At 50.2% G+C, this 13,264-nt stretch overlaps 1 protein-coding gene across 4 annotated transcripts in view; it reads left to right on the top strand.

Moving 5' to 3' along the window:
* Positions 1-12,771, top strand: part of RAB11FIP1 (RAB11 family interacting protein 1) — a 29,350-nt gene extending 16,579 nt beyond the window's left edge. Inside the window, exons 4-6 of one of the 4 annotated variants that reach the window (XM_024131510.3) lie at positions 806-2,602; positions 3,373-3,481; positions 9,539-12,771. In XM_024131510.3, coding sequence (XP_023987278.1) covers positions 806-2,602; positions 3,373-3,481; positions 9,539-9,757 — 2,125 coding nt within the window. In that variant the 3' untranslated portion in view covers positions 9,758-12,771. The other 3 variants (XM_028485521.2, XM_028485522.2, XM_007127473.4) reach the window with 3 other exon arrangements.
* The last annotated feature ends 493 nt before the right edge of the window (positions 12,772-13,264 follow it).

Here is a 13,264-nt window from a genome sequence, read left to right as displayed (position 1 = left end):
GAACTGGTCTGTCCATCTCAGTGAGATAAGCAGAGCACAGTGGAATGCCCTGGTTTTGTATCAGATTCCGAGTGTCGTGGTCTGGGAGCAATACCGGGTTTGGTGGTGGTGTGTGCAGACCGGGGTTTAGTAGGTTCTTCCCGCGAGTTCCCTTTGAGGCAGGTGTAATCTCTCCTCCTTGCACTTTGGTGTGGGTTTGCTGGCACAAGAGACCCTTGGTCCGCTGTCAGGTGTGCCTGGGAGGGTTCTCTGTGTGTTCCCGCTGCGCGTTGTCTCACGAGCTGGGTGTTCTGCTTCTCAGCATGACTCACATTCACAGTCACGATATTCCTGTGCGCTGGGGGTGGGAGAGACTTTTTTTTGAGATTCTGCCTACTTTGATTTCACAGACACACAGACACACACACACACAGACACACAGACACACACACACACACACACACACACACACACACACACACAGAGTATTCCTCTTCAAAATCTGCCTCTTGCTTTGTGGTGCACCTTTTATGGCTTTGCACTTTTTAGGTGCTTTTTCTTTATCACCAAAAGAGACTGCAGGCTGTTGCTCTACCTGTATCTTTCTGTTTCTATTGCAACAGTCCTTTCTGTGGCAGATGTACTTGGTGATAAAACTGTGCCTTTTGTGGATTAAGTATTGGTGTTCCTTCTTTAACTTCTCAAGGTACTGCCCCCAGTATAAAAAAGAGTTCTCGCCTTTGGAAAGACTGTATTTTTACATGTCTTTTGCCTCTCATGCTGCATCTGCAACTGACCTGCAGATTTTATTTTGTCCTTTTTGCAGACTGGAAGTGTCTCCAGAGGCTCAGCCCGCACCCAGGCTCCCTCCTTCCACTCGCTCTCCTCTCGTTTTCTCTGCTCTCCCTTCCAGTTCTGGTCAGACACCCGTCCCTTCTAAACTGGGGCGTGATTCAGAGCCACAGTCCTCTGACTCTCCTTCTGGCTCCTTCTCTTTCCCCTCTCCTGTAGCGGCCCCCATTTCCACATCCACTGCCATTGAACACTGGCCTCCCGCAGACGTGGGTGAAGCCAGTCCTAAAGAACCGCCTTCGCTCCTTGAACCAGAGCTAGAAAAGGAGAGTTTGACACAAGTTCCAAGTACTGTTCCTTGTGCTGTGGGCTCGCTTTCCAAACAGACACCCATTCCAGTGGGGAAAGGGATGGAAGACTCTCCAGTGGGGAAGACCAGCGCTGATGACCCAGGACAGTCCCTGCGGATGCAGCCTGAAGTGGGGCAAGAAGAAGAAGAGCTTCTGGGGTCTCCCCCCAGAACACAACAAGGCGCCGTCCCTTCATCTGTCGAGGCCCGAGGAGTAACATCCGCCACTGCACTCAGAGGCGGCGGGATGGGCAGCCCTGCCGGGAAGGCCCCGAGGCGGGGAGCCTCAGGCTCTGCGGGTCCATCTAGGTCTCCCGTGGGGGATGCAGGTGGGGGTGGCGGGATGAGTCCTGCAGTTAAGGAAGCGGTGCCCCCCGTCCCCGTGGGCGGGTCGGTGCCTCCACTTGACTCTGCGTTGCAGAGACACGAAGAGATGGGCCCAGATACCTGTGAGGGCAGAAAGGACATCGAGGGGCAGGTGTTGTTTTCCGAGCAGCTCTCTACAGAAGAGGTGGGGGAGGAGGCCCCTGTGCTGGTCCGCAGGGACGGAGGTGACCCCCAGGAGCTGACGCCCCAAGGGGCCGCCCCCGGAAATGCGTGGGACACGGGAGACTCCCAGGAGGGCGCGGCTGTGGCTGGACCCCGGCCCGCTGCCCTGGCGGCTCGCCCTCCCTGCCCGTCCTCCAAGGGGAGCTTCTCGGGGGGCCCCGCGCATGCGGCCAGCTCGGGGAGAGACGGTCCCCTTCTCAGGAGGCAGGGAGATGACACCCGGATGGCGCAGAACCAGAGCAAAGCCGGTGACCACGAGGGTCTGCTGCCTGACCCCCTGCACGGCCTTCAGTCCGCCTGCGAGGCAAAGCCCCCAGCCCTGGCCCATCTGGACTTGACCCTGCCTTCCATCCCCGAAGTTGCTTCGGAAGACGAGAGAGGAGATCAGTTTGAAGATGACAGAGGGGTGGCCCCGGTGGCAGCTCTGGGAGGAGGGGCTTCTTCCCCGAGCACGTGGCCCGCCCGTGCTGAGCCGGAGAGGGCGCCCAGCGGGGAGGCCGGCGGGTCAGCAGGGGGCCTGCGCGACCCCAGGCTGGGAGCGCCCAGAGCAGCCGCCCCCGCTTCTGCAGAGCAGACCACAGCCTTGGCGGTTCAGGAACCACAGTCTCCGGGCCCCGGTGACAGCGGGGAGGCAAAATCAGTGGGAGATGGGAGGCCGGGTCAGCCTCCAGCCGCAGCCCTGGATTCCCTTGTGTCCGCCCCCACCTTTTCTGAGCCCTTTCCTGCCACACGCTCTTTTCCCACCTCTGCACACTCTGACACCCACCACACCAGTACAGCAGAATCTCAAAAAAAAGCAGCAGTCGAGGGCTCCGCGGGTAAAGTGGAAAATTCTGGCAAGAGGAAGCCGCTTCTTCAGGCCTGGGTCTCACCCTCAGACACACAGCCAGTCTCAGCTCAGCCAAGCGCTGGAAGCGGGTCAGCCAAGCACAGGTGAGAGCCGGGGGACGACTGTCCTCGTGAGTGTAAGCCGTGCCCCCTTTGCTTCTTGTCTCCAGACGCCAGGGCTTGCTCACCGCACAGCTCTTCTGACGGTGCGTCCGCCTGTGTTGCCGGAAGGGCTGCGTCCTGGGCCGGGAGCAGCGCCAGGCACCCCTGCGTTTGTAGCAAGAACAGAGCAGCAGCTGTCCTCAGAGATAGATTCGGAATTGTTCTGCACGGTCTGATTTGGAGCTCTCCTTGCAGAGAAACACCGGGAGCCGTATCTTATTTCCTAGTCTCAGAAACCAGCTGAGATTGAGCAGTGCAGCCCAGCAGTGTGGACAGCTTACTTTAAGCAGCGCCTGATGGGAAGCTGGCCTGTTTGTTCTGAGCTCTTTCCTCCCTCTTGGGGCGCAGAGGGCTCTGCGGGGACTCCCACCGTGGAGTCCTAGGCTGCAGCTGCCTCTGAGAATAGGAGACCGTCTTTAATGTTCTCCTGACGTTGATAACGAGGCCAAGGGTCCTGTGAGAAGGTCAGGACACGTGGCCGGGAGTGGTGCCTTGTTGGCGTGCGCGTGGCTGCCTCGCGCTGACTGCTTTCCTTTCTGAAGGAACGTTGACAAGTGTGGGACTGCAGGTGTGAGCGCGCACGTCACCCCCATTCCCCCGTCACCTCTCGTTGCCAGCCACGTCCGAGAGAGGCAGTCCCTCAGTTCCTCCGGTTCTGCCGTGACGTAAACGTCTAAGGAGACAGCTGAGTGTCCTTTTCCCCTTCTCTTTAGACTTCATCCCGTGAAGCCGATGAACACGGCAGCCACCAAGGTCGCTCTCTCCAGCTCGGGAACTGCCACCATCATCAGTGAGAACTTGGTCCACGAAGCCATGATTAAGGTATGTCTTCTCCAGAAGGAGGCAGGTTAGTTAGGGCTCTAGAAAACCCGCTGTCAGAGTCACCATGACGTACATCTCCCAGGGCAGCGGTAACGCCAGGGGTGACTTAACCACACGTCTCGGTCTTTGGATGATCTTTGGAAGCCCCTACACTTTCCATGGGATACTTACTTTTCCCCTCATAGTTCTTTGGCTGTCGTTGGATTTTGTTGTGTGTGTCAAGCAACATGATTGACACCAGTACTCTTTTTTAATGAGCAGAAAATGTCACCCACCCTCCAGCCCATGCAAATCAGGTATTCTCATTTTTTCCACGTGTCCTTTCTTTTGGCAAGAATATAAAATTCTCGCAGTTGTCATCCTTGCGCAGATAGACTTTTTTGTAACTTTATTCTGAAGTAATTTCAAACTTTAAAGAAGTTGCAAGAGTAACACAAAGAGCTCCTGTATACTTTCATCCCAATTGACCAACTGTTGACATTTCACCAGATTTGCTTTATCATCCTCACCCTCTCCTACTCCATTCTCTCTTTGTAGCTACGTATATATTTCTTTCTGAATTATTTGAGGGTAAGCTGCACACGTCATGCTCCTTTTACCCTTAAATACTTAAGTGTGTAATTCCTAAGAATGAAGGTGTTTATCTAAACAAAGAAATTTAACATGGATGCCATGCTACTTTCTCATCTGCGGTCCGTATTTCACCTTCACCAGTTTTCCCAGTAGCGCCCTTTCTTGTCTGTTTGTTCTCCGGTCCAGGGTCACTCCGTTATCTCGTCTCGGGAGTCTCCCTTATTCTGGAATAGTTCCTTGGCCTCTTTTGTCTTTCAAGACATTGACCTTTTTCAGAGCTTCAGTCAGTCGTTTGGGAGAACTCTCCTCAGTTTGGATTTGTCTGATGTCTCCCTGCGGTTTGGTCGAGGCTGGGCATTCTCGGCAGGAATTAACTAGAGAGATAACGTGCCCTTTCCAGTGTGTTGTGCAAAGAGCCCGTGACTCCAGCCTGTCCTGTTAGTGGGGTGTTAACTCTGATGACTCAGGTTAGGTGGTGTCCACCAGGCTGTCCAGTGCAAAGTTGCTAGTTTTCCCCTTTACAGTTAGTGAGAAATGTGTGGGGAATTCATTTCAGACCGTGTAAGCCTCCTGCCCCTTATCAGCCTTCAGCCCGCAGGCCTCGGCGTCCGCTAACGGACGCTCTGGTAGCAAGATGATGGCCCTCCAACTCCATCACCTGCGTGGAAACACTCTGAAATCCTCTTTTTCACTTAGTGTCCTATCGTAAACACTTTTGCATGTTGCTACTTAACTACTCTTTGAAACGGTTATGCCAGTCTTTACTTACTCACTCCCCCGTTAGTAGATCTTTAGCTTGTTTTCTGTTTTTCAATATGAGTAACACTGTCATCAATAACTTCTCGCATAGAACTTTTCCCTTCTTGTAGGTGATTTCCGTAAGCTAAATTTCCAGGAAGACTATTGCTGGATGAGAAGATCTCTGCTCTTTAAAAAGCTTGAGTGGCTAACACTAAAAAACCCAGCTCCTCCCCTTAAAACCAAAACCGGTGCCCTCCAGATGATCTCTGCTGGAGAGTATCTTCATCCTGCCCTCTCTGACTCTAAAATCAGAGGGATTCAGATGTGTTATGTTTCAGACACGTGGACCGGAATTTCCTAACCCACCGCTGGGGATCGCAGGTGGGAGACATAAACTTTACTTCTATTTTACTGCAAGCATCTAGAAGTTTCATTCAGTCATACATTTTATGGTCCCAGGGACTCCAGGACGTCAAATAGCTTTTGCGTTTTTAAAATAAAACTTTTGCTTACGTCTCCTTCGCTCCTGCAAGCGTTTTATAAGTGCCAGGCAGTGGCTGATACCTCTGGCCGTGTTGCACCTTTACCTCCAGGGGCTGGGCTGAAGGTACACTGAAAGCTGGAGACTTGGGGCTCGAGAGGCTGAGCAGTAATAACGAACTGCTGCTGAAAACTAGTTAGCATCTTCCGGCCATCTTGCCTTCTCTTCCCTTGTCCATGCTGACGGGGCATCACTGTTAAGCATCATTCTCAAGATGATCGGCTGTAGCCAGAACTGTGTACCTACGGGGTTTTAGCCCAGAGCCCAAAGGTGGACCCTAACTTCGCCAGAGCAGCCTGGCTGGCTTCTGTAGTTGTGTAGAAGGGGCAGCACTTGTCCTCTTGGAGTTAATGATATTTACCGGGAAACTGGGCCAAAGAACAGCATGAGAGGGACCGTCACGAAAACTAGAGTCATTTAGCACCCCGCTCGCCCCGTCCCCTTTTCCGTTTACTGTGGCATGCAGCTTGGCTCCGAAGAGAAGCAAACACCTGGCTTTCGGGAAGTGAGCAAGACCCCTGGTTCCCAGTCTGCTTACCCTTCAAAGCTCATTTAACCAGGGGCTTATCTCCGGGCCCTGGCTGAGAGTAACTTGCCTTAAAACAAAGGCAACGGCTGCTTATTCTACTCATGATTTGTAAGTTCCGCTGCTGCCCCCCTGCCTGGATGCAACAAAGCTGTTGGTCCTGGACCATACCTGGTAACTACTCTGAGTAAACATGGAAAGGTTCCTGGAGACGGCTATTGGCCGACCGTAGAATAGACGCTTTGTACTAAGGCATAAACAGTGCTTATTAAAATAACTACTCTTTGGAAGGTTGCAAAGTGAGAGAGAGGTTAGGGAAAGAAATTGCATCGCTAAAGTTACGAAAAGCCAGCTGAATCATTACTACAGTGGCTTTTTGTTGTTGTTGTTGTTATTGTTTTAGGGCCGCCATCTTTTAGAGATGATTAAAACTAGGAATGTATTATTTATTCAGGTGGCTTCCACACTTCCATTTAAAAATAATACAGCCAACTAGATCCAAAAATCATCTGTCATATTGTATGGGAACAGTTGGATACAAATTTGAATGTACGTCATTATTGGTACAGCTATGCGGGAAAAAGCCAATGTAAAAATCCTGGAAGGAAATGTGTGACACTGGGCACTATTGTTTCTTGAATTAATGGGTATTTTCTTTGCACCTCTTCCTCTCCATGGCCATTACTCACTTTCTGTAATTGCTGGATTGCTTTTTAATTTTTTTAGTCGTCACATGAATAGGAACTTCTAATGATTTCAAAGTCCTGCGTAGTTTCCTCTTTAGATTACAGAATCCAAATCGAAGAGCTGTTTGACGGTTTGTAGGAAGTACCTTAAGTTTGCGTGCCTTTTCAGTTCTATGCATTTGTCTTAAGGAAACATTTAGGGATATGACCAAAGATTTATAGTCACACATTTAAATAAATGTTATTATATAATTGTGAAAATTGAAACCAACCTAAATATCCAGCAACAGAGAGATGGTTAAAATATAATGAGATTTAAAACATCCATTTAGGACTTCCCTGGTGGTGCAGTGGTTAAGAATCCGCCTGCCAATGCAGGGGACACGGGTTCGAGCCCTGGTCTGGGAAGATTGGTCCGCAGAGCAACTAAGCCCATGCGCCACAATTACTGAGCCTGTGCTCTAGGACCCGCGAGCCACAACTACTGAGCCTGCGTGCCACAACTACTGAGGCCGCGTGCCTAGAGCCCGCGCCCCACAACAAGAGAAGCCGCCACAATGAGAAGCCCGCGCACCACAACAAAAAGTAGCCCCCGCTCACCGCAACTAGAGAAAGCCCGTGCGCAGCAACGAAGACCCAACACAGCCAAAAATTAAATAAATAAAAATAAATAAATAAAATTAAACAAACAGAAAATCCATTTAAAAAGCAATTTTTCTAAAGTTTAATGATGGGAAAATGCTCACAAAATAATAATTTTCAAAAGCTATAAAACTCGATTTTGTATGATGCTAAAGTTGTAAAACATAAAGAAAACCCAGGAAGGGAATTCCCTGGCAGTCCAGTGGTTAGGACTTGACAGTTTCATTGCCGGGGCCCCGGGTTCAATCCCTGGTCAGGGAACTAAGATCCCACAAGCCATGCAGTGCGACAAACAAACATATAAACAAAAACAAATAAACCTGGGCTTCCCTGGTGGCGCACTGGTTGCGAGTCCGCCTGCCGATGCAGGGGACACGGGTTCGTGCCCCGGTCCGGGAAGATCCCACGTGCTGCGGAGTGGCTGGGCCCGTGAGCCATGGCCGCTGAGCCTGCGCGTCTGGACCCTGTGCTCCGCAACGGGAGAGGCCACAACATTGAGAGGCCCGCGTACCACACACACACACACACACACACACACACACACACACACACAACCAAACCAGATAGGAAACAACAACAAAAAAATCCCACAAACAAAACAAAAAAACAGGAAGAATAAGAAAGAAAGAGACCCCAACGTTAGGTGTTGGAGTTATGGATAATAATTTTTTCCCTCTTCTGGATGTGAGATTTTCTATGATAAGTAAATATTCCTTTTATAATTCAAAACAAAATCCTGTTATTTGGGGGAGAAATTAATTTTAATTCATCTCCAGGGTCTGGTTCAGAGGTTACTCCATCTTTGAAGCTTGTCCTGATCACCCATGTAGCAATGGTCTCTTGTTTGTTCAGCAGCTGGAACATGTCATATCTCTCTGGACCCCGACACTCAGGTGAAGCCCCAGGTGTGTCAGACATTGTGGGGACCTGGCCCCTCCTCTCGAGGAGCACCTGCCTGCCCTTCCCTCCAGGTGTCAACTGCTGCTTCTTTCTCTCTCCCAAACTCTCTTGCAGAGCATCTTAGGTAATCAATATCTTTGAATAAATATAATCCTTCTGTGACAGAGGTATAATCTAAAACCCCTTGAGGATGTATTCTTGGCTATTGTTTACAAAGACTACTTTTTTCCTTGATAGGATATGTAAACAGACACACCCTATTTGAAAGTGTCAGGCACGTGTCTAAGCTAGTGTTGCCATCATCGTGCTGTTCTTTGTAGCCAGGACAAGAGGGATGGGATTTCTTTCGGGATTCTGGTCGGTGTGCAGGCAGCTTGCATCACTGGGCTGAACAGGGCCTTCTCTTGTGTCGTGTCAGGGTTGACCCTGCTCTTGACATAGCTGCTTCTTGAAGCAGGTGGTTCTGAGCCTTCCTCGGTGAAACTGTTAGACCCTCACGACAGTGAAACCGTGATTACCTCAGAGTTCCGCCGGCAAAACTGTCTTGACGTTGCCCCATGACCTCATCTCTTTAAACTTACGAATCTGAGCCACAGATTTCAGGAAAAGTTAGCTTTGGGGTTTTTTCCCCTCTCACTAGAGACTTGGTACAGCGTGTTACTTTATATAATCCTTATCTTGCGTTTCCTCGTGGCTGGGGCCTGGGCAGTTTGCAGTCAGCCACCAGTCATCCCAGATTGTAAATGTAACTCCGCGGGGCTCCCGCTCTGGTCAGGACGGGGCCGCTCAGCCACTGTACCTAGAGGGGGCGCCATCGATGGCTGTGATGGTGGCCCCTGGCTTTGATTCTGCATAGTTTTGGGGAATGACTTACAGTGGGCTCTCCCAGTGCACCCTCCTAATCACCAGATCTCCTGAGCACAGCCGAGGCAGTAGCAGACCTTCTGGGATGAACGGCCACGTGTTGTCTTGGGTGGACAGTGTCGCCTCCTGCACCGTCTGCCGCTAGGGTTTCTTCACAGGTCACCTTAGATTGGGGCTCAGCTCCGCTTGGATATCTGGTTGTGCCAGCTCCAGGGTTCACAGGCCACCAGTCATTACATCTCTAAACCCCAAGCCCAGAGTCTAGTCCGGGGGTCTGCAGCCTGTGAGCTGGGTACAGTTTGGACATTTTTAATAGGTCATAAAACAAAACACCAAACCAAACCACAAAGACGAACATGCAGCCAAGGCCACCTGTGGCCTGCACAGCCTGAAATACTAACTCTTTGGCCCTTTCACAGAAAAGTTCATCCGTCATCAGTTTTCCACCGAAATCAAAGACGAATTCCCAGGAGACTCGGATCACAGACTCAGTCACTAAAAGCGACCTCTTTTGTATTTCTTTAAGATGTTTGACTCCTTGACTGACTTTATCACTTTTCTCCCCCCTCCTCCCCTCTCCAAAGAAATACAAGCCCTCGGAACCCGAGTTTGCTTATGCACAGCTGACCCACGACGAGCTGATCCAGCTTGTCCTCAAACAGAAGGAAACGATAAGCAAGAAGGAGTGTCAGGTGCGCCAGCTGGAAGACTACATCGACAACCTGCTGGTCAGGGTCATGGAAGAGACCCCCAGCATCCTCCGGGTTCCCTTTCAGGTCGGCAAAAAAGCAGGAAAAATGTGAATCCGGCACTGAGACTTTTCTGTGAGCTTGTTTCCTCCTGCTCCCAAGGCCGAGGACTCGGTGTGCCTGAGAGCCAGGGTCCAGGCTCCAAATCGCTCTCTCCCTGGCGCCTTATCTGGGAAGAGTCAATCCCACCCACAGAAGCCAGGTTAATTATTACAATGAATCTTTTATTGGACATTCCCAGGGTTTTATTTTTAAATGCCACTGTGCCTTTAACCAACTTGTAAATATTTTATGCCTGACCGGAGACGTGGTCATTAGATCTGATCCTGGCCCAGAGGTTCAGATGGCGCTGGGGGTGTTAATGTATTTTTAACATTGGGGTTTTCTTTCTTTAATATTGAGATTTTAACGTACGTCTCCCGGCTCCCCTGGTGGCGCAGTGGTTGAGAATCTGCCTGCCAATGCAGGCGACACGGGTTCGAGCCCTGGTCCGGGAAGATCCCACGTGCCGCGGAGCAACTAGGCCCGTGAGCCACAGCTACTGAGCCTGCGCGTCTGGAGCCTGTGCTCCGCAACAAGAGAGGCCGCGATAGTGAGAGGCCCGCGCACCGCGATGAAGACTGGCCCCCGCTCACCGCAACTAGAGAAAGCCCTTGTGCAGAAACGGGGACCCAACACAGCCAAAAATAAATAAATAAAATTTTTTAAAAAAGAAAAGATACCACCAAAAAATAAAAAAGCCAATAGGACTAGGAGGGAGAAACCATACCTTGGAAAAAAATCTTTAAAAAAAATAAAAAAATAAAAAACTAAAAAAAAATAAAGTACGTCTCCCCCAGTCATTAAAGCTTAGGGTGAGATGACAAGGACCAGGCAATTGGTGCGGTGGTGCACATACTTTCTTGGCTTTTGAGTAGCTCAGCCGTGGCGTTTTGGCTGCAGATGCTAAGTTTTGATACTATGTAAACCTACACAGCTCCTCGGACTTGGTCTTTTGTTTTTGACTGGAGCAGAAGAGCTTAGGGTGCGCCTCCGAGTGCGCCTCTGAGATTTGGAACAAGCTGCCTTTTCCAAGCATCAGCCTCCACTACTCTGTAGCCTTAAAGTGTGCTCTTTGTCATCCAGGAGGGGCTGTCTGTAGAGGTACGGAAAGTAGACCAGGGGAGTTAGAATCACTTTGCACTGGGGCAGTTGGTCAGAAACCCTCCTTTTGCGATCGCAGGGTCCCTGCTGGCTGGAGTGACCGAGTCAGTGCCTTGATTAGGGATCGGGGGACCCAAGCACTTGCTATAACAGTCCCACCAGGTACGGAGCAACTGCAGCGGCACCCACTGGCCCTCTCCCAAGTGCCGTCGCTTGGCTCCCTGGTTCCCTTGGCAGCTCTTCTTGGCATTTCCCTCCCCCACCCCTTGTTATAGAATTGTAAAGAGCAGGATGATACCTATTTTTAGATGGCTGTATTTTTTAAACTAGATTAACATGCTTTTTTTTCCTTTTAAACTAGGACACTTGCCCCCTTTTCAACTAATAGCACCAGTTCAGAGTCTTCAGGTAATTTCGTTGTTAGTAACCTGATATTGGAATTGGAATGTTTTCTGTATTACTCATTTTTTTTCTCCCAGTTGTGACAGAATCTCATCAAATCCCAACATCTCTCCTGGGGGAAGAATGTCACAGGCCAAGTGGGTGGGCAGGGGTTGAGATGAGAGCGGTTATTAAATGGAACGCTCTTCTGTGTTCATTCTTGTTATATTGAAGTTAAGAGGCAAGATGATAGGCAGCGGAATCCCTTTTCAGGATCACGTTTGCGGCCACGTTAGTTAATATCAGAGCACTTTAATCTGAAGGATGATACTGTAACTTGATTTAGCTAATTTGCTTTTAATTATCGATAGCTCTTTTATTTAATACCCTCCTACAGTACTGCGGACCACTGTAAACGTCTCAGATGACTGGTATTTTCGTAGTGCTGTGAGGTTTATGTGCATCCCTATAAAGAGAACTGGATATTCGCTTGAACTCTGCAAATGCACGTGTATATATTTGTTCTGCAATGTTTTTTACTTGATGTCAATGTACTTGGACGGTGAAAACCCACGTGCACTGGGTGGCGGGAGCGCTGAGTGGTTTCTCCTCGGAAGAGCTGCTGTGGAGACCCGCATGCTTCCCGAGAGCTGGTTGTTGGGGAAAGATCTGCTGCTAGGACCTCGGAGATGGGACCCGGTCTCTGTTTGAGAGAAACGTCTGGGTGGAGGAGCAAATTCCTCTGCTCTGTATGCCACTCGAGAACTCTGGAGAATGAAGGACAATCTACTTCAAGGATGCCTGGTTTCTACCACTGCTGGGAAAAAAATTCCACAGGTAGCATTCCCGCACCTCTCAAGGTCACCGGTTAACACCTGTCCTTGAGGACTCTACTGTGAGGGAGAGCTCAGCTAGGAAAGCTGGAGCCTGCTCTGAGCTATTCGCAGGGGCAGCTGGACTGCAGGGCTGGAGCTCTTGCAGCTGGCATGGGTCTGAGGGCTTACACCCAGCCATCTATACCAGGAGAGCCTGAATTAGCCTCTAGCTGCTGAAAATGCTCACCAAACTGACGGGCCCTAGGAGGAGTCCGTGCTCTGCAGAAACAGGAGCAGCTCTTGATTGGCCTTGCCTGGCTGACCCCCCAGAAGACCAGTCAGTGCTTCAGGGAAGCATCCGATGAAATACCAAACACCTTGCGATGAACTTCAATTGGAGGTCAGCGTCCGGAAAAAAATGTCAACCCTTTGCCCGGGTGTTTCATGTGGTCCCTCAAGGCTGAAGGATCTGTTGCCTTAGGCGGGCGGAGGGCTTAACCTCCAGTTAAGCTTAACCTTCACACCAACCTCAACCCTGTGGTTTCTCAGTATCTATCATGTGAGCTGCTAACTTGACCTCTTCCTCCCTCTGACTGAAAGTTCACCCAGCATCTTTGGAGTACAGAATTCTTATTTTCTGCTTTGTTACTTTGGGAATTTTGAATTTCTTTGCTTTTGTTTTTAAGAAGTAACCTAAAATTTCCTACAACACTAAATAAAATGGCACTACCTTTCAAAGATTTGTGTCTGTGGTGTCGTACGGGTGCAATAAGAAGTTCTTCTGTCTTCTTGGAAAACCTTTCTTGGGGGCGTGACCGGCGTTTCTCACCCATGAGGGTCTCTTGCCTGGATTCCTGCTGCTGTCACACTGTCTGGTGCCCAGGGGTCCCAATCCCTTTCTCCTCCAGAGGTTGGGACATCTCTGACCCTTCCCTATGACATACCCCATATTTTGGCCTGGAAGGGACCATGGTGTTTACCAGATGAACATCATCTGAATTTCCTGTCCCTAGTGCTACAGGCTGCCAGCTTTTCCTTGGCAGTGGTCGCCTTCAGCTGATCGCATGACCAAGGCCACTTTCTTGGTTCCCTCCCCCATGCCACCCCCTACCTCCTCACCCCTGCCCCACTGATTTCCCAGAGAGTGACACCTTGACGTTTGGAGCATGAGTTGAATTCACACTGGGTTCAGGAATACCCAGGTCAGCACCAGATCTAGGTT

Source organism: Physeter macrocephalus, unplaced genomic scaffold (assembly GCF_002837175.3).
Source record: "Physeter macrocephalus isolate SW-GA unplaced genomic scaffold, ASM283717v5 random_428, whole genome shotgun sequence".
In the NCBI taxonomy this organism is placed as follows: Eukaryota; Metazoa; Chordata; class Mammalia; order Artiodactyla; family Physeteridae; genus Physeter; species Physeter macrocephalus.
The sequence above is the reverse complement of the archived record's forward strand: the minus strand, read 5'-3'. Positions and strand labels throughout refer to the sequence as shown.